General features: G+C 49.2%; 1 protein-coding gene across 1 annotated transcript; it reads left to right on the forward strand.

Moving 5' to 3' along the window:
* The first annotated feature begins 69 nt into the window (after positions 1-69).
* Positions 70-26,700, forward strand: SMAD7 (SMAD family member 7). Its single transcript, XM_061450481.1, has 4 exons — positions 70-781; positions 1,357-1,410; positions 6,252-6,323; positions 24,757-26,700. Exons 1-4 carry the CDS (start codon positions 289-291, stop codon positions 25,293-25,295), a joined length of 1,158 nt encoding a protein of 385 aa, XP_061306465.1. The 5' UTR covers positions 70-288; the 3' UTR covers positions 25,296-26,700.
* The last annotated feature ends 668 nt before the right edge of the window (positions 26,701-27,368 follow it).

A 27,368-nucleotide genomic window follows, 5' to 3' on the forward strand; every position in this document is an offset into this window, starting at 1 on the left:
CCCCCCGTTTAAATTTTCTCCCCTCCCTTTTTAATTCTCGTATTATTACCGGTTTGGGTTTGCCCTCCTCGGCCCGCAGCGCGCAGAGGCGCGGGCCGGTGCAGCCCCCCGCCCGAGGCGGCGGGACCCGCGGCCGCAGCGCGGAGACTGGCGCATGCCACAGCCCGTCTCGGGTCCTCCGCCACCGCCGGCCGCCGCTGCCCGCCGCCGCGCACTGGTTCCCGGCCCCTTCATGCGCGGCGGACGATATGCCCGTTTTGTAGCCGGGGGCCCCTCCTCTCGTCCCGCATGTTCAGGACCAAACGCTCGGTGCTTGTTCGGCGGCTCTGGCGGAGCCGTGCGCCCGGCGGTGAGGAGGAGGAGGAGGAGGAGGCGGCGGCGGCCGAGGCCCGGGCGCATGCCTGCGGCGAGGGGCGCGGGTGCTGCCCGGGCAAGGCTGGCCGCGGCTGCGGGGCGTCCGCGGGCGCGGAATCGGAACTGAAGGCGCTGACCCACACCGTGCTGAAGCGGCTGAAGGAGCGGCAGCTGGAGGGGCTGCTGCACGCCGTCGAGTCCCGCGGCGGGGCGCGGACCCCCTGCCTGCAGCTGCCCGCCAAGGCCGACTCCCGGCTGGGCCAGCACTCGTACCCGCTGCCGGTGCTGCTCTGCAAGGTGTTCCGCTGGCCAGACCTCCGGCACTGCTCCGAAGTGAAGCGGTTATGTTGCTGTGAATCCTACGGCAAGGCTCACGCCGAGCTCGTCTGCTGCAACCCGTACCACCTCAGCCGGCTCTGCGAGCTAGGTAGGGCTGCGGGGTGCGTGTGTGTGCTCGGGTGTGTGCGCAGGGGGGGTCCGATGTGTGCGACGGGTGCAGCCCCTCTCATCCCCCTCCCCACCAAACTCTTTACGATTTTCCCACCCCCCCCCAAAAAAAAACAACCCCTCAAACCCCGTGGTTTATATGGTTTAATCGCTATTATTAATTCGGGGGGGTGGGCGATTAGCCCCCCTACCCCCCTCGCCGCCCCGTCCCGGCGCTGCCTCCCCGCCGTCCCCGCTCGGTGCCGGGGGATTAGGGGCGCCTGGCGCGGGCGGGCGGCCGTGGCTCCGCCGAGCCAAGGAGGCCCCGATCAGACAGCCCGAGCGGCAGATAGCAGCGAGACTGGCGCCAGACGGCCCCTTTTGTTTATCTGACAGCTAAATATCAAGGCAATCACCGCCTCGCTGCCCTGCCTCCAACCCCCAGAGCTAAGACAAACAGTTTTGCTAAAAGAATGCCACTGTTATCATAAGTTCCTATCTTTTTTCTCTCTTTTTTTTTTTCTTTTCCTTTCTCATGGCTCTGCCTTTATTTTCTCTGTACTTTTCTAATTCCAGAGTCTCCCCCTCCACCCTACTCCAGATATCCAATGGATTTTCTCAAACCAACTGGTAAGTGGACTTTTTCAATGAGACTACAAATAAAAAGCAAAATAAAAGGTGCTTGGGAGGGGAGGACCCGGACGCTTTCCCAGCCCATTTCTCAGTCTCTTTCTCTGGGGAGCCCATCTCCTGCCTTTGTCATGCTGTGATGCATTTTGCTATTGGGCTGGCTTTTGCGCTTCTGTGCCCCCCCTGATATCCCTATAAGAATTAACATCTGATATATCTGAGGCATCCTGTGCACAAAGTCGGGTTTTAGAACTCTGGCAGGAAACTCCAGGAGGGATTGCAGTGCAGCGCAGGCCTCCCTTTGCTGCTGGAGCCACTCCGAAAGCCAGGAAAACCCACTTGTAAACCCACTTGTAAACCGCGGCGCTCCCGCACCCCTGGGTGAATGTGTGGGGATTTAGGTTGGGATCCAGCGCCGCATCTCCCTGCTGGCTGGGAATCCCAGGGTGTTGGTAGAAATCCTCCTGTGTTTTAAAGGAGCCTAACTCCGCCTTGCCAGGTTGGAAAGAAAAACTGGGAAAAGGGGTTGAAAAGTTACTTATTTTACCTGTTTCACCTTTTTTTAGCAGCACTCTGCATGCCTGTTGCTTGTAATTGAATGTCAGGGTGCCAGGGGAGAAGCCCATTTGAGGCTGGCACCAGCTCTTTTGCGGTTGTCTGCATAAACTCCTGGTTGGCAGCGAGCTTGCCGGCTGCGAGATAAATCAGGCTGGGAGAAGGAGGAGAGGTGGGAAAAATCGGAAACGGGGAGGGAGGGAGCGCGGGGAGGAGCAGCTCCCGGCTCCCAGAGCAGGATTAGTGGATGTGGAGCGTTGGCTGGAGCACGGTGGTCTCTGTGGTCGTGCCCCTTGGTCGCAGCAGGCAGGAGGGGCACGGCGCGGCAGGGAGGCAGGGATAGATGTGTTTCTGAAGAGCAGTGTCAGGTCATTTGTTTGTTTTGGTGTTTGTTGGGTTTGTTTTGTGTTTTTTTTTTGACCAAAAGAGCAGTTTCTGTAAAATTGCTGCTCTTCACTTGCTCGGGATTAAAAGAAACCCCAAACTGGAAGTTGCTCCAGACACACAGGGCACCGTTATGGGGTCCCAGCCTTCCCCCCTTGGAGACCGGGCTGTTGTTTCCCTCAGTCTGCAGACTCTTAAGAAAGACTAACAAGTCTTTTTATGGCTTGTGGCAATAAGGAGAGCTGTTGAACAGATAGCTGGGCTGCAAAGCTGGTAATGTTTTGCTTCGGTGTGAAAGAAACAAGAGATAAAGGCTGATGCATGAAACAAGAATACTGGGATTAGGTTTGACATCCCGAGCACATGCTGGGATGTGGGAGGATTGTTCTGTAACAGACTCTTGAGAGTCTGCTGGGTCATGAAGGTTTGTGGGTTTGGGTGAAATTGGCGTAATTCTGACTGCATCTGTGCAGCTCTACCCTAAAAGTGTGTATTTCTGCCTCTGTTGCCTGCCTCTCTACCCAGCAGTGATGCTGGCATGGGATGCCAGGGGCTTCGGAGCTGCAGGAGAGAAGGGTTAAAGCTTGCCTTTGGTTTTCTGTGAAGATCTTAGGGTAAATCTATTAGCAGGGTTTAAACATCCAATCTGCCTCTGCCAGGACCTCATTTTCAGTTAGCCGAGTGATATATTTATTCATTAGCAAGTGTTGACATAAGGTAGCAAAATGTGTGTAAACAGAAAAGCCGCAGAACATGAATGTGCCATTTCGAAAGGAAAAGTTATTCCTATCGGCCAATAGGAAGTGATTAACGCTGCCCATCGGAAACGCAGAAACAACTGGGTTACTCACCAAAAGTCCTCCTTTTTTTCCCTTTTTGAAAGAAAAACCCATTTGGCAGTTGAACTCTGACTAACAGGGCAGCGACAGGCACAAGCGGAGCCTGGAAGTCTGTTGTTGCAGGTGGGTTTTGCAAGCTCAGGGTTTCTCAGTGTTTCCTCTGCGGAGGTTTCCCATCCCGGCATCAGTGCCATCTCCTGCGGCAGTTTCCCAGCCATAGGTTGAGGATTGAGAGAGGGACAGTAGATGACAGTGGTGAGGAGTAAAGCCTTTTACCTGGCTGATGCACATGAGCCATCTTCTCCCCTTGGGAACTGGTTTGGGAATGGTCCCTCCATTTAGACTTGGGCAGCTGCATCTGCCAGTGGAGATGGGAGTGTGCATCAAGCAGGAAACTTCTGCTTTTCCATCAAGTGTGATGGGGTCATAATAATATTTAAACATTTAGTGCTGCATCTTGTAAGTGCTTCATATGGACAGACAGACAGGAATACCTGGACCGATACGGGCCCTGGCAGTGGTTATTAGTGCTTATGGTTATAGAACCATCAAATGGTTTGGGTGGAAGGGACCTTAAAGCCCATCCACATTCAACCCCCTGCCGTGGGCGGGGACACCTTTCACTGGAGCAGCTTGCTCTAAGCCCCTGTGTCCAACCTGGCCTTGAACACTGCCCGGGATGGGGTAGCCACAGCTTCTCTGGGCACCCTGTGCCAGCGCCTCAGCACCCTCATGATAAAAAAATTCTCCCTTCTGTCTAATCTAAATCTCCCTTCTTTTAGTTTAAAACACTATGATGTGGATTATGTTTGTTTTTGGAGGTGAGGGAGGCTGAGGCAGGCTGTGTGGCTGGCTGGGGGAAAGCAGGGATGGTGCACAGGGAGCTAAGGGTCTGCTGCAGGCAGAGTCTGTGTTGATGGGACAGGTGTAGTATGTGTGTGCTTGCCATAGAGCAGAAAGATCTGCCCTTGGCAGCTGGGTTACCTGCAGGAAGGTTGTAGGTCCAGGCTGGCTGCCTTGATCATTTATCAAGGAGAGGACATTCCCTCTTCCTTACACAGGATGTTTGCAGGGATGTGTGCTGGTGGCTTGCATGGGGCAGGCTCACCTTGTCGTTCTGGAGGCATGTGGATGCTCAGCATCCCTAGTGTCCCTGCAGAAGCTGCTGCTTGCAGCCGTGTTGGAAGTGAGACGCATAGGAGTGTCTCCAAATAATTCAAGCAGATATCCTGACCCATCATTAGGTGGGGCAAGGGGCTGCGATAGCTTGTGTCCTTCATGCTCCTGGATGGCAGGGTGGTGCTGGAGCGTGAGAGTGCAGGAAACCCACTGAGATGCGGATGTAAAGCTGAATGCCCTCCTCTGGCATTGACTTTCAGGGGAGCTGGAGGTTTGGCAGCTTCTAGGAACTATTCAGCACCTTGCAGGGTCAGGCTGGTGGCCACCAGGAATGTCTCCATGATGGTTTTATATTGCAGGAAGGCAGTTTTGGGAGGGGAGTCCCATGAAGTAGGCTTGGGTGAACCTCTGATGCTGTGACAGCTCTGTGTCCTATTAGGAGACTTTGGAGGGTAATTAGTTACTGAAGGGGACTGGCTGTTGGGTAATGGGACATAGGAAGGGACCTGACAGCTCTAAAGAAGTCATGAAACCACCTCACCCCATTGCTAAGGTTATGCATTTAACATCAGGATAGGATTCTCTCCTGCTATCCTGTCCCATGTGCTAGCAGAGGACATGGTCACTTATGATCCTTAGAGCAAGACCACACAGAAAAGCACAAATTATGTCCTTTATCCTGCAGGGACTCATCATGGAGCTGTAACTGGGGGCAGAGGGAGCCCAGTGCAGGGCAGGGTGGTCCAGTCTGTATTCAGAAAGCTTCTGTATCCCAAGCAGTTGAAGGCATCTTGGGAAAGGGGCTGGGGGAATCTTCTGTATGGACTAGAAAGGGTTAAAAAAAAAGAAAAAACATATTTCTTTAAAGCGTAGAAAGAACGACAAGGCATTTAGAGAGTGTATCATATACAGCATTTCACAAGTAAGTCCATTTCCTGTCTCCCCTATTGTTTTCGGTTTGATTAAGTATATCCTGTTAAACTGTATATTCCTGTTAGGGCTTCTACTTTACTCTGATAAAACAAGGTTACGCAGACAGGAATTTCTTATTCACTTGGATTTCAGGGGTGAGATCTGGGAAAACTTACTTTTACCAGTAGGGAGAAAACTATCTTTGCTCTCCTGGTGGACTATCCTTGCTCTCCTGGTGGGCTATCCTTGCTCTCCTGGTGGTGGCCCTTGCTTTGAGGTAGAGCCATGAACACCACGATGTCGTTAAGGAGCCCAGATCTGATGAAACCCTGTCCTGGATTCAGTTTGCCTTTAGGACCAGGGGATCAGTGTTGGCTTCTGGCTGTTGTCACCTGGGGGAGCAGGCTTGGGGTGGGAAGCTCCAGACCTTGAGCTTGAACACCTCTAATGGGGCACCACATCTAACCCTGCCCTTTCCCCTTGGTGGTGCATGGAGGAGTAACCCCAGTTGCCCACCTGCCCCGGGAGGTGACAGTGGGGTGTCAGATCTGCCACCAGATGGTGGTGACCGAAACCGAGCGGGGGAACTCAAAACAGAGACCGTTTGCCGCAGATAGGGCGGCGATGAGACATTTCCCTTTCGGTTCCCATTTCGGTGAGTTACAGGTGTTGCCTAAATCAGGTGCGCAAAGCCACGATTTAAGCGTTTTTGGGAGCTTGCTTGCATCAGAACGACAGCAGCCCTGATCTCATTACCCAGTGACTGGGCCAGAGAGGTGGCAGCCAGTCTGTAATTTCTGCCGGTCTATAATCAGCGTTGGCTGGTGATGAAGCGCAACGCGCAGCCTTGATTGAGGCAGCGAGTTAGGGTGGATGCTCCTTGATGAACTACCGTCTCTGCGCGGACAATTAGTAATCGCTTCCTGCTAAACCCTTTGGAATGTGTGTTCTGCTCGCGGCGATGCTGGGAGCCTGCACAGAACCGCCTGTATACTTGCTGATGGGTTTTTGTCTTCTCCTCTGCTCCCGCAGATTGTCCAGACTCTGTGCCTTCCTCCACTGAAACAGGGGGAGCTAATTGCCTAGCCCCTGCGGGGCCTTCAGGTAAGACATCTCTTGTTGCACTTGATTTTGACCGTGGGTTGTGTTGACCAGGGGTCCTGAGGAAAGAAAAAGGGATGTTGGAGAGCTCTGGGGGTGTGCATCATTGAGCAAGGCATGCTCAAAGGGGAAATTGGGTTTTGTTTCAGTAGCAGCCATGTGCCTCATGCAGAGGAGATCTGGGCTCTGTCCCCAAAACCCCGTATTTCCTTTGAATTTCAGCCTTGCGCTCCATTAGCTTTTGGACTTGGGGTGAGTGATGTTGGCCACCCATTTGTTTGGATGCATTCATTATCAGAGCAGGTGCGGTCATGCCTTACAGAAGGATTTGGCGTCGAGCTCTCCTTGACTTGCTGGTGGCATCTCTTGTCTCTGGGACAAGAGCTGTGCTTGGGCTTTGCTGTTGGTAGCGTAACCAGCATCCCAGATCCAATATGTGAGGATCGTGGTGCCTGGGGAGAAAAGGTGACCCCATTTTCCTAGGGGATGTTGCAGGGGGAGTTGGACTAAGTGATCTCAAGGGTCCCTTCCAACTTGAGATACCCTGTGATTTCCCTCATTATCCCATTTGCCATATCCTTTGGCCTCTAGGTGCCATAATGGAATGGGGTTCATTCCCCACCCTTCTTGAGCTGTTAATTTAATTGGAAAGGACCTTTAGAGGCCATCTAGTCCAACTCCTAACACCTTTTCCAAGGTGTGATGTCTCCAGCACCTCATCTTTCACCCCAGACTGGCCAACTCTGTGGCTGGGCTCTGTCTCTACCAGGATTAAAGTGTCTGAAACCGTGTACCTGCATGTACTTGCAGATGATTGAAGGTGTTCCCTTTGTGGGAATGTCTCCCTGATTTATGATTTATTCATTGCCCTGAAACTGGAATTTCAGAAATAGGTCGGCGGCGGCCGCACGCGCGTGTGCATCTGCCCCTGCCTCTCTCCAGGAACTGCGTTTGGTGTGGATGTCTTTAAGTGAGCCTTGTTTGTTTTTCTTTGGGTGTAATATATACCCTGTCTGTTATTTGAGAGGGGAGCATATTGTTTGTTCAAAGGCCCTAATGAGAATTAATCAGAGGGGGAGAGGGAACAGAGAAACTTGTCGCTGTTTTGATTTTTTTTAGTGCAGAATACTTTTGGGGTTTTCTTTATTTCGTTGCTATTGGAGCCCATAGCTTTAGGGAAGGAAAAAAAAAAAAAAAAAAGGACTGTAAAAAGAAAAAAGACAAGAAGCAAAACAACACAATAAGGATGTTGTTAGATCCTTTTTTTTTTTTTCCTTTTTCCTCCTGAAATACACCCGTTGCAGAGGGGAGGAGAGAGTTCAGTTCCACAGGATACCACATGAAATAAGCAGAGGAAGTACTCGCTTTTAAAAGGGGGCTTTCTGTAAGGTTCAGCCTATTGATAACATCTCGTCTGGCTGCTCTGCTCCCGAAGGGAAGGCGGGAGGTGGGGGCTTGGGCTGCAGGAAATAACACGGCTCGTTCCTGGTGCCTCCCAAAGGGCTGCGGGAAGGGGACCCCCAGCTCCTTGATAGAGCCTCCTCCCCAAAAGAAAGCACATTTTCCCCTGGAAATGCTTTTTTTTAAACTTATTTTATTATACTTCTGTTATTTCATTGGATCAAATTGGGTTTTTGTCTTCCTTATCAAAGGTTTCCCCCCCACCAAAGCCTGGAAACAGAACCTTTTACGATCATTAACCGCTCTTTTTTCCTCCCCAAATGTAATTGTAGCCATTTAGTTTAATGAGGAGCTGATAGGAGAGTTGACTCATGAAGGGATACGGTTAGCTACCCAAGCCCTGAAACAAAGCCGAATGCCTCCACATGAAAGAGCATTTGTTTTGAATTTGCTCTGATTTACTGGCATCTCCCTTCCGCGCGCAGAAGTGCAGCGCTGAAAATTCCCAACTGGAGAGACCCAGTCGAGAAAGGAAAATAAACGCACTTTGCAGCAATCCTCCAAAGCTCACTTTCTCCTCCTTTTTTCTACCCGCCTCCTGCATATTTTAGTTAGCAGAAGAGTGCATTTGAAGAGGGCTTTAACAAGTTATTGGCAGGGTACATGAGGAGCACTTTGGCTTGGTTTTATCTACATTAGGGCAGGTGGGAAATGGTGATGCTGGGTGGAGTATCCAGCATCCCCTCTAGACCAGGGCTGTACATGTGGGATTTGCAGCTCTTTGATGGAAAGATGGCTTTAGGAAAGGCAAAACCACACTGGTTTTGGTAGGTTTGGAAACGAGCAGGGGGCTGAGGCAGAGGATGTCATGGTGAATGGTGGTGGTAGGTGCCCATAGCACCATAGGCTTTGGCCACCATTGATGAGCAATGGATGCTGATGTAATAGCAGTGTTCAAAGTGAGTAGACCTGCCCTAAAGTCTTGATGCTGGAAGGGCAGGATGTAGTGGGGCAGGTGGCTCTCAGCACCAACAGTTTGGGAATGGGGCCAGCCTGGGGTTCACAGCCACTGGCAGGAAAACTTTATGGGGGGTGGAGAGGATGATGGCAAGAGAAGCATGAAAAAAGGGAGCCCTTGCAGCTTCCCTTGAGGATCCTTTGATGATGAGGAGTCTCAGGGCCAGCCACTGCGGGGATTGCAGTCTCTTTACGGAAGCTGAAGGCAGTTTCATTGATGGATACCAGAGGCACTGGAGGATGTGGGAGGGGGAGCAGTGTGATTGAGGGTGATGTATGGGGAGTGTTTCCCCCTTCGATAACTGAGCTGCTCTTTCCCTGCCTATGCTTACTTTTTTCCCTCCTGGGCCAGGAATGCAATTGATTAGTCCTTTATGCCATGCTGGTGTCCTCTTCTCATGCCACCTGTGCTGTCTCTTCCCCTGCCATCCCATTCTCTGGCTCATGTACCCCTCGCCCCTTGTTCTCCAAGGCACTGCCTCTCACTTCCATATTCTTGCCTTTATTTGTTTTCTTACGTGCTTATTTTTGTCAGTGGTCACTCTGTGGGTAGGTCAGGACTCCTAGCTCATGGTGTCTTCCACCGACATGGTTGTGCTCAGGTATTACTACTCCAGATCCTTTCAACGTGGTTAAAGAGAGCAGAAATAGCCCATTGGAGATAAAAATAATTCCCGTAAATAAGAGACAGAGGGTGGTTTTTCCTGTATTTTGAGCTTCTCAGCAGATGTGTTTGGTTATGACTCTTCGTTCAAACAGGCAAAGCTGCGCTTGGAGAGTGTGGAGGTGGCCAGCCCATGGCCCAGTGACATCTGATTGGTGGGAGCCAAATTCCCATATGAGCCGTGGAGAAACTGTGCTCCAAGGGTAGAAGGGAGCTGATGGTGCTTGATGGGGTTGGTGTCCATGGCTCTTCACCCAGCCCTGGACATCTCCCTCTTGACCTGTGTATGGTGTGGGATTGGTGGCTGTTGGCTGGCGTAGGGTTGGGGTGCCCATAGTGGTTGAGAAGGTGGTTTTCCTGCAGGACAGATCTGCAGAACAGTGTTAGTTCTGCTGGCATAGTGAAGCTCTCCAAGAAACTCAGAGCTGGCCATCACAGAAGGAAAGCAAGATGAGCTGGCTTGCGGCCTCGCCACCTCCACTGGGTTTTATTTATAGAGGCTATTCATAACATACCAAACCCAAGAGTTTACCCATATTTCACCCCGATCCTGTTGACTTGCCCTGACTCTGGGACTGCCCCATGGTCTCTGGAGCCAGTGAACACTGAATGGTGATGGCTTGGTGGGTGCTGAACCGAGGCTCCCCATGAGACTCTTGGGCAGCAAGTGCAGCTTCAGTTTCTCCCTCCCAACTCCTGTGCACCAAAGAGATGGGGGAAAAAACCTCCAGAGGCTGGAGAAGCATCATCATTGCTCCCTGCTCCGCCTCAGACCTTGTCAGGTTTAAGCAACCGCTAGGCTGAATGACATTTCATTCCAGGATTGCGGGCGGGCTGGGAATGTTTCACTATGTCTTTGATCCCTGCTGGTATCTGCTCGCTGGGGAACAAGCACCTTGTCCAAATCCGGAGCTATTCGCCCCTGAAGCGTCTCTCCATCGCTCCGTGTAAACAGGATCCCGCACGGTTTCTCCGGCAGAGTCCTGCCTGTGTTTTCCCATTCCCCCCTCCCTCTCATACAGAGTTTATAACCTCCTGTGAAATGCTTTTATTTACAAATTGGCATCCTATTATAATCTGAAATTGAGACATCTTCCTGTGGAACTAGGATTGTATATTTGTCCCAGGCATAAACAATTGCTTGGGATTTTTTTTTTTTTTTCTCAAAGTCACTTATTCTTGGTTTATTTTTGAGCATACGTCCTTCTAATACTTTTTTATTCGCTCTGAGCACCCTTTCTTTCCCAGCCTCATTGGAGACTCGATTCCCCACCCGGCACTTACCTAAAAACCACCATCCTGTCCTGGAAAGGACAAGGTTATCAGGGGTTAACGCCAGGATGACAGCACTGGAGCCTCTGGAGCAAAGCAGGCTGCCTGCCAGACTAGGAGCCTCCCGGCTCGCCTCACACATCATCTGACCCTGGCCGGCAGGGAGGAGGGAGCCGGCGCTTGGCACCGGCCCTGCGGCTCTTGGCTTGGCCACCAGCTCCGGCTCCTTCAGCCCTGTGGGTTGGGTTTTGCTTTTAAGGGGGATCTCGCCTTGTGGGAACCCCCCTGGGACACAGCTGGGACAGCCCCTGTGCTGCTGTGGGGATGCTGAGGGCATCCTCCCCCTGGCTCTTGGCCGGTCAGAATCCCCCCAAAGCAGATAGGACCTGTTTCGTAATTACTTTTAAGTGCTTTAGAGCCCTTAGAGCTTTTCCTAGATACTCTTCTAGGATGGGTTTTAAAAAGAGCCCTGATGGCAGGAGTGCTCTTCCCATTAAATGCTGGGTGTTTCAATCCATCCCCATACAGCTCCATTAAATCTGTTTTTTTTCCGGGTGCCGGTGAGTTTTCCCAACCAAGTGTTGCCTTGAGAGCAGCTTATGATAAAAAGCAGAAGACCCCACCACTAGGGAGTCCTTCAGTGAGGACCAGGATGGGGACCACTCAGGTTTTTATCCCACAGCCTAGTGCTTTTTAGGGAGGAATGAGGACAAAAAGAGGTGAATTTTGGAAGCTGGGTGTCAATTCAAACCATGCTCTGCTCGCATCAGACATCCCGATGAGCGCCGGCAACTTGATCTTTGGGGACATTTAAAACTCGATGGGACAAAAACACTCGTAGAGGAGCAGCCCCGGGCTGGCAGGGATGCGGGCTGCATCGTTTCCATCCCCGCTGTCTGCCAGCGGGTATCGCTTACACTGGAGGAACCAGTAACATTAACCACATGCATTTCCCCGCCGACGGCATGGGGGGATGCCTATTTCTAACCGCGGCGGCCAAGACCGTAAACCTCGATGCTGGGTTAACGTGGGATACACCCCATTTTAGGGTGCACAGGGGAAAACAGGATGTGCAGAGCCCCTCCCGGCGCTAACTGGGTGCTTTAGGAAGGCGATGTGCTGGGTGGTGGGTGCTGGCTGGGCTCTGGTGTGATGGGTGCCAACCCCACCACTGTCCCTGGCCGGCTTGAATGACCCACGCCGCAGCCTGGCTGCCTGCCTACTGTCACAAAGGAGCTTCCTTTCCAGTTTATTTTCAGCACTGGGATATTATTAACCGCTGAGGCACGGTCTCTGTTCTAACCACCCTTGCTTTTTGCCTATATCTCTTTGTTTTCACCCCATTGGCATGTTGGGGCTGTGGTCTTGGCTCTGGTGCTATGGGGCAATGTCTGTGTTGGGGCTGCTGTTGAGGAACAGGAGGGCACTGGGGAGTGAGCAGCCTGATCCTGCATGGGGCTGAATTTGGGGAGGGAAGGAGCTCAGTGTCACACAGGATTTCCACCCAGTGGCTGTGGATTAGCCCTTGGGTTTGGTTTTGGGGGTCTTTACTATTTTCCCTCCTCTCCTCCCCAGTTTTTCATTTCTTTCAGTAAAATCCTTCTTGGATGTTGCCAGTTTTGCCAGCTGCCTCCTCCTCTGCTTTTTTTTACTATTTTTTATTTATTTATTTTTATTTTTTTCTCTTTTTGTTTTTATTTTTCATCATTCTTTTTACCTTTTACCTTTTCGTTTATTTTTTCTTTTTTTCCTTAATATGTTACCTTTTTTAACCTCTTTCTTTATTCCTTTTACCCTTTTTTCTTCCCCCCCTTATTTCTCTTTTCTCTTTCTTCTGTTTTTCCCTTTTTCTTTTTTTCTCTTTTTCTCTCCCCCTCCCGCCCCCTTTCTTTCCTTCTTTTTAATCTTTAAAGCTTCTTTAATGCAAGAAAAGATGTTTTCTTGGCAGGGGTTTTCCATCCAGATCCAGGGAAGGGTGGGAGCACACATCCCCTGTGCTTGGACCCGCTGTGGGTGCCACTCTGGGGTTGGGGGCTGTATCTTTGCTGATGGGCTCAAGGCATCAGATCCAGTAGGGTTTTTCCAGAGGGTTTTGTGCTCCTTGGGATGTGCCGTGCTGTTTGCTGTCAGACGGCCCTTCCCTCCCCTCTCTGTTTTACTTTCTTTTCTTGTTTTCCCCTTGTTTTTTTCCCCTCCCCTCTTTCGGGTAGCCATTTAAATGGGTGATGATAACTTTCACCCTGTTAATTAACAGGAAGCATTGGGACAAGACAGGAAATTACATCAGTCTTTTATGAGGAAAGAGCCAAGAGGAAAAAAAAAAACACCCTACAAGAAAACATAGTTATTAGTGAAAGGAAAGAAAGTGCCGGGGGAGGAGGAGAGAGAAAAGGAGAAGAAAGGAGGAAAAAAAACCCATCCCATGGGCTCTGTTTTTCCGAGGGAGGCTGCTCCAGCGCTTGATTTTCTTATTATGTTGAAAAATATTTGACTAGCAGGGTCACCTTTGCTTGAGTGCGACGCTCCAGCTTCCCAAGGAACCTTTTTTTTTCCCCTTCATGCCTTTTCTCAGCTTCCTTCCCCAAACTGTGAGGCCTAGGAAGCTCTTGGCCGGGAGACTAATTTTGGTTTGGCTGCTCAGCCCTTCAAATTGGTCCCCACCCAGTGTCATTATCTTGGTTTTAACTTGCAAGAGGAAAAAAAAAAAACACCCTGTAAGAGCTGGCTCAGCCCTTCTCTACCCTTTTAACCTCGCTGCATGAAAAAACTCCCTGGTTGGGTTGTGCCGGCAGTGCCGAAGCACTGCGGGGTGGTTGCAGGAGGTCCTGGTGATGCTCCTCCATGGCTGATGGTGGGTACGTAGCTCTGTGGTCCTTCCTCATCCTTCCTCGGGGTTGAAGTAAGGTGCCGGTGGGGTGGCTGTGGAGGTCCTGGTGATGCTTCTCCATGTGTGATGGTGGGTACCCAGCGCTGTGGTCCTTCCTCATCCTCCCCAGGGATATGAAGTAAGATGCCCAGTGGGGTGCTGGGTTTTGGAAAGCCATCTTTGGGGTGAAGTCCTGGCTTCTGTGGGCTTTCCCGGCTTTTCTGTAAATACCTGAGCAGGTGGAAGGGTGAATTTTGCCATTCAGTGAGTAACTCAGAACTGCTCAGGATGTTAAGCCTTGTTGTAAATGCGTACCTGTATGTGTATGTAATAAGTGAGGCTACGGATGGTTAGAAATTCCATGAAAGTGTGTTCAACCTGTATATATATGTATAGGTCAAATATATGTGTATGGAATGTATTAAATGTATTTGCTATATTACATGTCTAATTATACATAATATATAGGTTATATTCAATATATAATGTATATATCCTATATAGGGAATTCTATATTAGATATAGGTTAAATATATTCATTATGTAGTGAATATAGTCTCTCTCTCTCGAATTATGTATAATATATATTGAATATATTAAATATATAGTGAATATATTACCTCCCTATATAGAATTATATGTAATATAGATTGAATAGATTTTGTTTGTAGAGCTGTGAAAACTGCATCAGTAAGAGCCTGCTTTGCATTGGAGAAACTCAGGTGATGGCAATATGCTGGAAGTTCAAACATTCTTTGCCCTTTCATCACCAAGTTGACTCTGGATTTGGTGATTTTTGGTGATGGAAACCAATGGGTTGATTCTATAGGTGCTAAAAATTGACAGGCATCACCACGGAGCGGGATCTCCCTCCCCATAGTAATTACAGGGGCGTTGTGTGCAAGGTGATTTTTTTTTTTTTGAGTAGAAAAGCAGGGAAAATAGCAAAATAGTAGAGAAATTAAACCGTGAGATGGGGAGTGCTTGCCCACGTGGGGTGGCTGTCGGTGACCCTGTGCCTGGGCTCTGGCTGCACCTTCCCAGGCAGAGCGGATAGAGTAAATAACTCCATATAATCATCCTTCGAGCAGGAATCAAATAACAGGAGTTTTATTTGGAAAAGGAGTTGGGAGCCTGAAGTTACATCACTGCATTTGAACTGATGAATTCATTTACTTTGGAAGCCAGGCTGAGACTTTTTAGCTCATGATAAGGAACAAACTCATAAATCTTCTTGTGTAGAGGCCCGTAGTTTTCCTGTTCTTTGTCACAGCCAAGTATGGAAAATGTGTCTTGGGTGTCAAGAGCGCAAAGCCTTGACACACCTGAGATGTTGCACTGAGGTTTGTTTGCAGAGCAGTCAGCGTGGTGCTGGCTTTGCCAAGCGGTGGGTTTGCCAAGCCGGGTTCGTCAGACTTGGCAAACAAAGTCCCTGGGCTTTGTCCCCATGGGAAGATGCTGTTGGCTCTTGATGATGCCTCAGGTCCTTTGGGTTTTATCCTCGTGGGAGGATGTTGCTGGGTCCCGGTGGTACCCAAGTGCCCTGGGCTTTGTCCTGATGGGAGGATGCTGCTGGGTCTCGGTGATGCCATCCGGGCTGTGGTGTGGTCTCCACGTGGGACACAGCTCTGCCGCTGGTGGGATGAGCACAAGGAGCTTTTTGGGGTTTTGTATCTTCTGTTAATCCGGGTGCTGCCGACCTGCCCTGTTTCATAGCCTGGGGCAAACCTCTGCCGGCCTCCGTCTGCGAAAGGGGGAGCCAACTCCGCCGGAGCGCCGGGAGGGTTAATTACTTAATGAATGTAATATTCTGTATAATTGCTAAGCGTTATTAATCCAGAGCAAAGTGAGAGGGCAAGGGGAGGGGTGTGTGCGTGGCCAGGCTTGTGAACTCCCATCCGAACGCCGTCTGTCCGTCCATCCCTTGCCCTTGCCCCTTACCCGGGTCGGGGCTGATGCTGTCTGTCCGTCCGTCTGTCCGTCCCTGGGCGGTGACCCTGCCTGTACGCCAGCGTGCTTCGCCGCCTGCTCTTAGGAATCGGCGTGATTAGATTATGAAGGCAGACAGAAGTAATGATTAACTTTTTCAGTCTGCATGCTGTCTCCAGTCTGGCGCTGGGTGTTTTTTTTTCCCCCTAAGTAGGCCCTGGCCCCGCGTCGACAGGGTATTAGGTTGTAAAGAAAGCCAGGAGGAATGAAGGCAAGGGAGGGAGGGGAAAGGGAGCAGGGGGGAGCCTTTTCCATCAGATCCGGGACTGGAATTTATTGGCAGGAATGCAGTAAATGCTCCAAATGCCAGCCCAGCTAAACAGTTTTCATAATTGTTACAGAGCGGGGCACGACGAGCGTGAAAAGGACTTTTGTTCCAATGCTGCTTTTTCCATGGGTTTACATCCCTGTGAGGGATGCTGCTCTGGAAAAGGGAGCTGGGGGGGGGGGGGGGGGGTGAGGGTGGTCTTTCTTTTTTAGGGACACACACACACACGTAATTACGTCTGTTTTCAGCGTTTGGGGAGAATTGCAGGTCAGTGTGCTGCGGGGAGAGGCTTTTCTTTGGTTCAGTATTGAAATGAGAGCGGCAGCAATGCCGTGTGTATGTGCGTGGAATGCAGTTAGGAGGGAGGGAAAAAGGAATCCTAGCACACATCTGTGTATTAGGTATCCGTTTGGAAATCCTAGACTGCTCTGCTTCAGTTTTTATTAAGGTCTTTACAAGGGTTTTAACGTGTAACCCACATAGCTACATGCTGTCAGTGGAGAGCTGTGGCTTTCCTGGGGGCTGTATCCCTGCTCTCCCTGGGGCATCCCTGGGTACCAGGCGTCCTCCCCACCTCCTTGTGACAGCAGAGCTTTGCTTTTAATTGTCAAAGCGTTTTAAGGTCCTCATCTTCTAAAATGGAGCTTGGTGTCTATGTGTAGAGGGACTGGCCTGGCCTGGTGGCCCCTGGTGTCTTTGGCATCCCTGTCTGTGATTTATCCCCATTGGAAAGGTGGTGGGCAGGATGCTGTCACGGGGAGCCTCCTGCACAACCCGAGCCGTAAGAGGTACTTTGGCAGGCTCATCCTCGGGGCTGACTGGCACTGTTGTTAAGTCAGGAGCCCTTTGTGTGCTGGTTTCTCTCTCTCAGAAGGTTTCTGGTTGAGAGCTGGGATGGGTATGGGTGGAGAAGAGGTGTGTCTTGGTAGCTGCTGAGGTTAAAGCATGGAGGTGTTTGCTTGTCTCGGGAGCTGGGGCTGGTACCAGCCTCAAGTCGCTTGGTGGTCTCATGGCAGCATCTCATGAATGCTGGCCTGGGCTTCCTGCATTTTCCGGAGGAGCCTCTTGGCTGATTGTCATTAAGATAGGATTATTCCAGGCTGCTGTTGAGGCAGGGGAGGAGGGTACATGGGATCATCCTGCATCACCTCCCGAGCCAGCAGGTCCTCCCAGGATATCCCCACCAGCACAGGAGAGCAGGAACAGGGACACATGGAGCAAAACCAGGATTTCTGGGGCTTTTTCCATACAGACCTGCTTGTCTGGGTGGGCCAGGGGTCTTAAAACCCCCGTGGATGTTGGCAGCACTCCTCTGGAAGGGTCTCCCCTCTTGAAGCATCCCTTCATCCCACCCAGCAGCTGGGTTGGAGCTTGGGGAAGGGATTCCTGTCCTACTGCTTTTTTGAAACAAGGGAAAAGTTTTCCCACACCTTTGAGGGGTGCAGAAGGAGAGGCAGATAAAGAAGGCTCTTTAAATTAAAACTTCAAAAATAATTAGACTGACTGTATACTAAACAACAGCAAAGAGGCCCATTTACTGTAAATATTATGAATGGATTTGGCTGGCTTCTTCATCCCCACCCTTCCTCTAAGGCTTTTCTCTGAGCTCAGTCGAAATTCGGCCTTCAGACAGCACGGTACTCTATAATTTGCATGGCTGATGAGGCCCGAAGCCTGGTACGGAGGAAACTGGAGTCAGCTGGCTCCTCTCTAACCGCTGGAGACAGGCAGACAGGCATTTTTGGTGTGTGCCTGCGTATTTCCCGCCCTGACCCCCCCTTGTAGCTGCAGCCTCGCTTGGCTTTTAAAGAAAATGGGCACAAAAAAAGGGTTCTTCTCTTCCCGAGTCGTTTTTAGCCGTGGTAATTGATTAATCACCGTAATTAGACAGTAGCAGTGACTAATAGGATGTTTATGAATCAAATTTCTGGTTTGGTGGACTCCATGAACTCAGCAGTTTTACTTTGGTTCTTTCTTCACTGTCCTTTGATGCTTGGGACATGGGGGAGCTGGGGTTCTTTCACATGTATGTATTGATCACCCTGTATTTTCCAAGCTTGGACATCCCTCCTGGGCCAGTCTTGGCCTTACTGATGCTCACTCTCGAGGTTTTGTAGATCTGCAATAAGCTTGTAGGGACCCTTTCTTGGGGGGCTTTTATGTCCTGTCCCTGAATTAACCCCCATAGGTCAGGGCTGGGTTCCAGACAGGGAGAAGGTTGACTCAAGGTGCCACCAAGTTGTGTTTCCCAGCCATGGTGAAGGGGATGGAAGTTCTTGGTAGGGTCACCAGGGGACCGAGCAGAGCATTCCCAAGCTCATACGTTGCCAGTAATGCAGAGTTTGAACTAAACCCCTCGTTACAACTATCAGGAAATTCCAGACTCCTTCCCCTGATGGCTTCTGCCAAATTTTACTCTGTGTTCCCATCATACTCACAAGGTTTCAGATCTGTTGGCAACATCTCAGCTTCTGGATACCAGCCCTTAGGAAACTGGAGCAAACTGAAGTCTTGGAGGGAAACTAAGGTGGACCTTTATTTTCATGCAAGGGTGACTTACTTTGCTAGGAGCAAGAAGCCATTTAAGTGATTGGGTGGACAACTTGTTAATAAATTACATAAATAATCTTAAGTCTCTTTAGCCTGAATGACTACTGTATATGTTGAGTAATAAGAGCTGCCTAATTAGACATAGACACAAATTTATGGTCTAGCCTGTCAATCCGCGGATTAAGGACTCCATAAGTACCTACTGACACGATGGGCTGTAATGGCTCCTAAAGAGATGTTATGGTCTATCGTGTCAATAATCCACAGATTAAAGGCTCCCTAAGCATGTGTTGACGTGACCGAGTGTCCCAGCTCTTTGGGGGCTCTTGTTGTTGGTGCAGTGGAGGGACCCCATGAGCCTGCAGGGATGCGGTGGCATCCCTGCAGTGGGTGAGGGTGTATTTTCTCTGCAAACAACAAGGGCTTAACTCATGACCATCCTCTAAATTAGCCTCTCAGAAACCATCCCAGCCATCAAAACAAGGTGGGGTGAGGAGGCTGAAGCTGTCTAGCCCTTGTGTGCATGGAGATATATAAAAGGTTTGGGGCAAACATTGCTATGGGTGGTGTCTGTAGGCTGCCCACAAACTCCGTTAAAGGCACAAAGACCCTTTTCTGCAGCAGGACATATCCTTTAATTTGGATTCTTTTTCTTTGCTTTCACAAAGCATACCTGGAAATCTGTCTTTTGAGGATTTTTCGTGGTTTTTTTTTTTTTTGTTTGTTCCCCCACCCAACTGTAAATTACTCAAGAGACTAGAGAGGAAGTAAAGTTTCCCCTTTTGGTGCCCATTTCTCTTTGCTTTGGTGAGCTGTGTGGTTGCACATCATGCTCAGTGTTCTCCTCACCTCCATGTAATACCTGCTGGTTTCTCGAGCAGGAGTTCAAGGATGCTTTTTTCCTGAGATCCTGTAAAACCAGCACTTCCCAGTGACACCAGGGGCAAAACAAAGAGCTGCCCTGGGGACCCTCAAGAAGAGCATGCAGAAAACCCCATTAAAAGCTCGGGGGTTTGTGTCTCCATCTCTTCCACCTCGATGAGTAGGAGAAGATAGGACATGGCTTTGTCCCGGGCTCACAAATGCAGCTTAAGGTCAGCCAAGAGAGATTACCGGGTGCGAGACACGCTGAGCTTGGTCTGAGCCTTGGCCCTGGCCAGACAACACGTTGCGCTGACACCAGCCCAGCCAGGGTTTTTTAAGTACAGATGCCCTCCACGTGTGCTGACGGATAAAGGAGGAAGGACCATAAGTTCTGCTCGTTTTGCAGCAGAAAGCTGCCTCCTGGGTAGCCAGGCAGGGATCTTGCCATCCCTCCAGGTCTCCTTGTTGCCCCAGGAGCTTGTGTTGGGTCCTGGTCCTTCTAGGCAGGGTCCATAAGACCAGCCTCCTTTTGGTGCTGTGATTTCTTGGTGGACGTCTACATCAATTTATCTGCTGCCTTTACCCATTTGTCTTGGGTTATTGGTCGTGAGTGCCATGTCACCTCTGCATGTGACCCAGGGGAGGGTACCACAAACCTGAGCAGCATGGTCTGGTTGGAGATGTCCATGCTCACTGCAGATGGTTGGAACTGGATTAGCTTTAAAGGTCCCTTCCAACACGAACCAGTCTGTGATTCTGTGAAATTGAGGAGCCTCCTGTTCACAGTTCAGGGGGGATGATACTGTCATGAATATTGTGTCAGGGTGGGAGATCCATCCCCAGGGGTCACAGAGGAGTGAGGGAGAGGAGGGGGTGAGATTGGTGAGAAGTTTAGGAAGAGTATGCTTTGGGTCAGAGCATGGTTTGAGCAATCTGCTCTAGTGGAAGGTGTCCCTGTCCATAGAAGGGGGGTTAGAACTGGATGGGCTTTAGGCTCCCTTCAACACAAACTATTTGATGATTTTATAATTCTATGAAAACAGTTCTTAGAAAAAGAAATCTGTCTGTATATAAAAGTATAAACACATAGTTTGAAACTCTTCTACAGTTGGGCAATTTAATTTGCATCTAATCCTGATACTGTTGAGGAAAACCCCAATTACAGGTATTTAAAATCAGGAACACAGTTGTATTCCCATTTTCAGCGAGGGAGTTGTTATTAGCGCAGAACTATCAGTGACAGTTTAGATAGCTCTTGACTTGATCAAATGGGAGTAGTCCAGGCGGGTGAGATAGCTCAGTCTGTGCTAAACTTGCTGTTTTCTTTAGAGGTCGGTTGATTACAGGAAAACCTTTAGCTATGTCAAAACAAAACAAAACAAAGCAAAACAAAAGATCCCGAGCTCACCTCCCCTCTACGTTCGTGAACTTGGCACTCGGACAGGGCTGAGATCCGAACGCTGGCCAGGAACTGCATTGGTTTTGTTTGTATTATATTTTTTTATTTATTTTAAAAAAAAAAATCAGTTTTGCTGAAATGTTTTGATTCTTCCTGAGTGAAAAAAGAATGGTTTCTTCCCAAACTACTCATAAAACTGACAGGACTTGGAAGGAAAAAGTACAGATTACAGGGTTTCATCATCTTAAAAGTGTCCATGTGTTGCGGAGAAAAAGCCACACCAGAATTTTTCTGCCATTTCCAAGGGATGGGAGGTGTGAGTCCTCCTGCTGCAGCTTGGGAGAAGCAATTGTGGGGCCATTGCTGATAAACTGGGGTGTTTGCATGGTGTACATCTTCTGTACTCACCTTCATCTGGACCACCTTGGCTTCAGCTTAGTTTGATTACTGCTCCCGTGTCCTTTCCTCCAGGATTTCCCTATGGAAATAGCATTCTTTTCAGCTTCCCTCCCCAGAGCAGGGTGAAGCTCTGAGCCCGTGGGCAGCATGTGCACACTCAAAGCTAGAGAAATCCTGGCTGTGGCCTTTTATTGAGGAGTTTTGGGCAGGATTTGATGTTTGTGATGGTCAAGGCAGGCGGTGGGAAACATCACAGCCTCTCATACTGGTTGGTGTGCTGGGAAGTGGCTGGAATGGTGCTTTTGGGGAGGACTCCTTTCTCACTGAGGTATGCGGCAGTAAGTTGGGGCAGTTTAGGAAGATGCAGGAGTGTGTAAAAAATATGGGGAAAAGATCAGTTTTCCAGTGGGAGTGTGATACTGAGCAGTGTGGTTGTGCTGGGCTATCCCTGGTGATGAACCATCTGCACCAGATTCCTTAAAAATGTTAACCCAAAGCCTTTGGGGTATCGAGTTAATGCCTTGATTTCTCCCCTGCAAGCAGAACTGTGCTCTGCTTTAGATCCTTTTCTCCCTAGACCTGGCTATGAGTGATCAATACAACTAATTCTCTGCATTCCTGAGGGCAGACTCGCTTTATTATTTGTTTATTTATTGCATACTTTTTTTCACAATAAGCTTGCACAATACACTGGGGGGAGCATGGTGGAGCCCCTGGGCGGGCTGTAATGCAAACCATGGAAAATACTAATAAACCAGTGATAGCAAATGGAGGGATGCTTAATAAAGAAATAATAGCGCGGATGTTTATAGCACTAAACATTATCATTGTTTGCTGGAATATGGGAACGCTCCCAGTTCACTGGGAGTTTTCCAGGCATTTAGAAAGGGATGTGTTTGCTCTGAGGAGCTCATAAAAATGATGCTTTTAACTGAAAACAAGAATCCCAAAGCGTTTTTCAGCCTTCTCTGGGCTGTCACACATGAGGATGAGTTGAGGGTGATGTGGCTGCCAGTTTCCAGGGATCTGGGGTTTTGGGTGTATTTGCTGCTGCAAATCCCAGCAGAGATGGGAGTTGGATGATGAGTCCCTGCCATGACCCCAGGTTGCACCATATGAGCCCAGTGGGGTGTTTTAGGGCAGAATCCCATCTGTTTGCTTCATTTGCCCAGGTCCATGGTCATCGCCACCAAAAAAAGCCTTTTGGGGGAAGAAATGCCCATCACTGTAGGAAGCATCAGTGTCATCATTTTTCCCTCTTCCCCTGCAGCTTTGTCCTTCCTCTGCTGCCCAAGTGATGCCATCAGCTTTTCCCACCCCTTTTCCCCATGGATGCCAGAATTAGGGAGGCAGGTGGGAGCGGGGAGGCTCTGCTGGGGTCCCAGCAACCATGAAAAGCAGCTTTGGTGGTGGCTAGCAGGGAGGCCTGATCCTGTTTATCCGAGCTCAGCCCTTATATTCTCATGGCTTTTTGACTAGACATCCAGTCAACAGCCGAAGCCCGCAAGCGGAAGAGGCTCTGGCATATTTATACTGTGTCCTGGCATTGGTTCCTTAAGGAAAAAATATATCCCAGATTACCTAAGACTTGTCCTTGAGGTCTGGTCACCCCATGTCATTGAAAAGCCTAGTGGGATTCATTCATGATCTTCCAGCCCTCCATAAAGGTCTGTTCATTCATAGCCAAGGCAGTTTTCCTTTTTTAGGTTTGTTGTTTTTTTTTTTTTTTTAATGTGCTGGCAATTAAATAACTCTTTGTAAGCAGCAATGAGCTGCTTGTTAAGTGGTCTTCACTAACGCAGGCACAAATGTCAGGTGAAAAAGTCTGTCTCCCCCATCCTGAAGGGATGCTCTTATGTTCAGATTGGTAGAATCCCGTAGGAATTTCAGCGGGGGTCAGTGGCAAGTTGATCCAGAATCCCCTCAACTGCTGCACGACGAAGCCCAAGAAGCTCTGACTGTCACTGGCAATCAATGGGATGGATGCAGCAGAGGGGGTTGTTGAAATGGGGATGGATCCAGGAGCATCTCCCCCCTTTCCCAAATTCCTCTGTCTCTGGGTGGGTGGAGAAACACCATCCAGGGGGTACTTCTTGCCCTGCTGGGTGCACCCTTGGGTGGGGGGCACCCCATTTGGGTTAGGGTAGAGGGAACCCGAGCCATTCCCTCCCTCGGTCCCTTGCGCAGTGCCAGGTTTCAGCAGGATTTGTTGTTATCCACAACAAAGTCTTGGGAGGCACCAAAAAGGGGGGGGGGGGCATGGAGTTGGAAGGACAAACCAGGGCATGGATGTTGTCCCAGGGAATGCCCCCTGCCAGAACCCCCATCCCCAGTTCCACCCAGGAGCGAGGGTCCCTCTTTTGGGGCTTTCAGAGCCAGGCCCATTTTTAGTCACTGCCTCCAGCAACTGCAGAAATATTTTCCTCGCTGGCATAGAAATGAGGAAATTAAAAGTGTGTGGCTGGGTTTTTGTTTTTTTTTTTTTTTATTCCCTTTTTTAAAAGCACAGTGCAGGGCTTGAAGCACAACTCGGAGGCGGGAGAAAAGAGACGCCTGCGCTGGGGAAACGGGCTTATTAATAGCAAAAAACTATAGAAAGCAGGGCACAGCCAGCATTCCACTGCCATTGCTCATGCTGGAGGGGTTTGGGGGAGCTGTTCAAGTGATGCAGGGAGAGATTTTGGGTGCTGGGTGACCTGGTGTCCCATAGCTGCTCCCGTGGTCCTGGGGATTGTTTTGGTGCTCACTAACTCGCATTCCCAGCTTGATTTTTTTTTTTTCCTTTTAATATATATATATATATTTTTTTTTTTTTTTAATGCAGTTATAGAGATGAATAGTTCCCAGGTCTTGACATGCCTACTGAGGCTGGAAGGAATTACCCACTGCGCAGCGCCGGGCTGCTAGGGATCCTCTGTTAGGAAAAGGGGCTTTTTTGTGTTTCTCAGCTCCCCCCTCCTTGCTTTTTCCTCCTATGTCATACCCTTGCTGCTTGCATGGGGTAGCTACAGGCAAAGGAGTTGAAAGAAGGGCTACAGGAACGTATTTCTGGGTTTTTGTGCATGTTTTTTAGCTATTTTTATTAAGAGCAGTATTCCTGGTCCCCACCATGCCACCATCTGATGGTGCTTCCTGTGGCTTGGGGTATCAACTGATGTCTCCATCTCCTCCATCACCCAGGCTCTGCCTATGGGCAAAGAGGAGCCCCATGGACTAGCGCAGGCAAATCCTTGTCACCCCTGGACCCATGGGGTGACTTTCAGTGTGCTTTTCATAGCAGCACCTCATTTGTTTTGGTGTCTGTGCACAGTAGCTATTTATGGAAGTGGATCCATTGTCTGGTGGATGAAAGAGAATTGGGGGGTTTAGGATGTTGGTTTTGATGGATGCAGCTGCTGGAGTATCTCGTCTCCCTGTTGGCACTGAAAGTGGTCCTGGGGATGCTTTGGGTGAGGGATGGCTCCACTGTGGGTCTCAAGCCACTTCCGAAGGTGGACTTGGTGATTTGGAACCTGTAGCTCCAACCATAGCTAGGCACAGGAATCCTCCAAACATGGGTCATGTTAAGTGGTCTTAACGCAAGGCTTTTGGAAATGGTGGGTGTGCTACGGGCGTTAGTATGTGCATGGAGAATATCACGAAGACACGGGCAGGCAAAGACCTGCCAGTGTTGTATTGCTTTTGGGTGATATTATACCCCTGGTGCTTAATTTCTCCTTTCCTTCCCTTCTTTCTCCTGTTCTGCAGATTCTCAAGTACTTCAGGAGCCGGGGGATCGTTCACACTGGTGCGTGGTAGCATACTGGGAAGAGAAGACACGTGTGGGTCGGCTGTACTCTGTCCAAGAGCCCTCCCTGGATATCTTCTATGATCTACCTCAGGGGAATGGTTTCTGCCTCGGACAGCTCAACTCTGACAACAAAAGCCAGCTGGTTCAGAAGGTCCGCAGCAAGATCGGCTATGGCATCCAGCTCACCAAGGAAGTGGACGGCGTGTGGGTATACAACCGCAGCAGTTACCCCATCTTCATCAAGTCGGCCACACTGGACAACCCTGACTCCAGGACGTTGCTGGTTCACAAAGTGTTCCCAGGATTTTCCATAAAGGCTTTTGACTACGAGAAGGCGTACACCTTGCAGAGACCCAATGACCACGAGTTCACGCAGCAGCCATGGACTGGATTTACCGTTCAGATCAGCTTTGTGAAAGGCTGGGGCCAGTGCTACACTAGACAGTTCATCAGCAGTTGCCCATGCTGGTTGGAGGTTATCTTTAATAACCGGTGACTCGAGACAAAGTGGGCTTATGACATCTATTCTACTTTGCTGCTATCGTTTCCTTCTGAGTGCTTGCTTTTCATGCGAACTCTTTGTGTTTCGTTTTGTTTGTTACCCTTCCTGCCCGTGTTGAGAAATAGCTTCTGAAAAGACTTCTTTTTTTTTTTGGTTGTTTTTTTTTTGTTTTTTTTTTTTTTTTCTTTTGTTGTTTTTTTTTTTTGGTTTTTTTTTTTTGCCTTGGGTATTTTGATAAATATATCTATTTTTTAAAAGTGTGAATGACCAATACTCAGAAGGGCGAGAGAAGGGTTCTTGGGGATAGATTGCATACGGTAATTATTTCACGCCTCTGAAAGGGTTACCTATGTGATCAACAGATTTGGAAGCCACTTCCTATATGTTACAGCTCCTTCTCTTGGATAAAACAACAAGATACCTGTACTTTTTATGCACCACCTTCCCCTTGCCGCCGCCAGCCCTGGTGATGGTGATTCAGAGACCCCTTCCCCAGTGGTGCTAACCTGATGTTGCCACCGAAGGATGGTGCAAAACCTTCCAAAACCAGGTCTTTACCCAATCTTTTGATTTTTTATTGTATTGTAGCTGGGTTCACGTCTTGTCACTGTGTTCATCTTTCCACTGCTTTGTTTTTTTAACTTGTGGTCATGCATTGATGAAAGGGGAGAAGACGAGAGCGGAGAAACTTTGTGCATGACCCATGCTTTATAATTTGAACTGAGATGTGAAGAGACCGAAGTTTAAACCTAAAATAAACAACTCCTGAACCAACAAAACAAATGAAAAACAAATGAGAAAGAAAAACAAGAAAAGGTGTCCACAATAGTTGGTGTGTTGTAACCAGCCTAGATCAGGTTATCCCGGTACCATCCAATCTGGAAATAAAGTTGTGCTTTCATTTCTTGAATTCATACACGAGTATGATACTTTTACACTGTTCTTGGCTCAATGAGCATGTTTAGACCATAACATAAGCTATTTTTCTAAATAAAAAGGTTTAAATGAATAAAAGAGCATTCTCATTGGCATTTTGGCATTACAGTGCTTTGAAATTAAAACACAGGTTAAAAAAAAAAAAAAAGACTCCTTAAAAACCCCCTGAGATTTATTAAAGAAAAAAAAAAATTGTATTTTATGTTATATAAATATATTATTACCTGTAAATATAAAGACGTTTTATAAGCATCGTTATTTATGTATTGTGCAATGTGTATAAACGAGAAAAAGTAAGAAAGATGCACTTTGCTTTAATATAAATGCAAATAACATGCCAAATTAAAAAAAAAAAAAGAACACGAGATAGATTGGTGATCTTTTCTATGGGTGTTGTCATCCAGATGAATGTTTTTTTCTAAAGGAGTTTATGTTCCATTAAGAAATAAAGATGTACACTTCATCCCTTGCTGTGCCGAGTGGATTCTTTAGTGACAGACTGAGATGAGCTCTAAGGCAGAAGCTCTTCCCTGCGAGGGTGCTGAGGCGCACAGAGAAGCTGTGGTTGGGTGTTGGAGCTGGATAAGCTCTGAGGTCCCTTCCACCACAAACCATTCCATGATGCTATGATTCCGAGTTCTGCATGGGGTCTGTGGTGGGGGCACCCACCCCAGGCCTGTGTGGGACCACTCTGCTGTGGGCAGTACCTAGATTGGGTCAGTCCAGAGCTCTGGGCTCTGCTGGGCTGGTTCAGTGCACGTGGCTCTGTGCTCGCTGGTGGCACCCATCAGCCCAGGTCTGGAGGGGCTGGCTGGGGGTGCCTGTCTCGCTGTCCAGAACTCGCTGGGATTTTCTGTTATTGTCCCTGGTTTTCATAATTTGAACTTAAAAGGGCCCCCGTGCTAAGGACCCAGCTCCCATCTGACACTGTCCCAGTCCCTGAAATACCACAGGAAGCCAAACTTCTGTGCTGGGCATGGGTGTCACCAGGCAAGGAGGAAAATCGGGGGAGCTGGTTCTTGCCTCTTGTGGGGAGGGACTTTGAGTGGAAACCACCAGAGTCCCGGGCTCTGCAGGGTTTGGGGAAGTCAAAGGTCCAGATGGGTTTGTAAGCTCCCTGGCAATGTGACC

The sequence above is a fragment of the Pezoporus flaviventris genome, unplaced genomic scaffold, assembly GCF_033815535.1.
Source record: "Pezoporus flaviventris isolate CSIRO_AGI_PZ_B2104156 unplaced genomic scaffold, CSIRO_AGI_Pfla_v1 ptg000010l, whole genome shotgun sequence".
Taxonomy (NCBI): Eukaryota; Metazoa; Chordata; class Aves; order Psittaciformes; family Psittacidae; genus Pezoporus; species Pezoporus flaviventris.

Excerpts from the sequence above, each read along its gene's own strand:
- SMAD7 (XM_061450481.1), top strand. The coding sequence starts at position 289 with ATGTTCAGGACCAAACGCTCGGTGCTTGTTCGGCGGCTCTGGCGGAGC. Across the intron at positions 1,411-6,251 it reads GGATTTTCTCAAACCAACTG|ATTGTCCAGACTCTGTGCCT; the intron begins GTAAGTGGACTT and ends CTGCTCCCGCAG. Across the intron at positions 6,324-24,756 it reads AGCCCCTGCGGGGCCTTCAG|ATTCTCAAGTACTTCAGGAG; the intron begins GTAAGACATCTC and ends CCTGTTCTGCAG.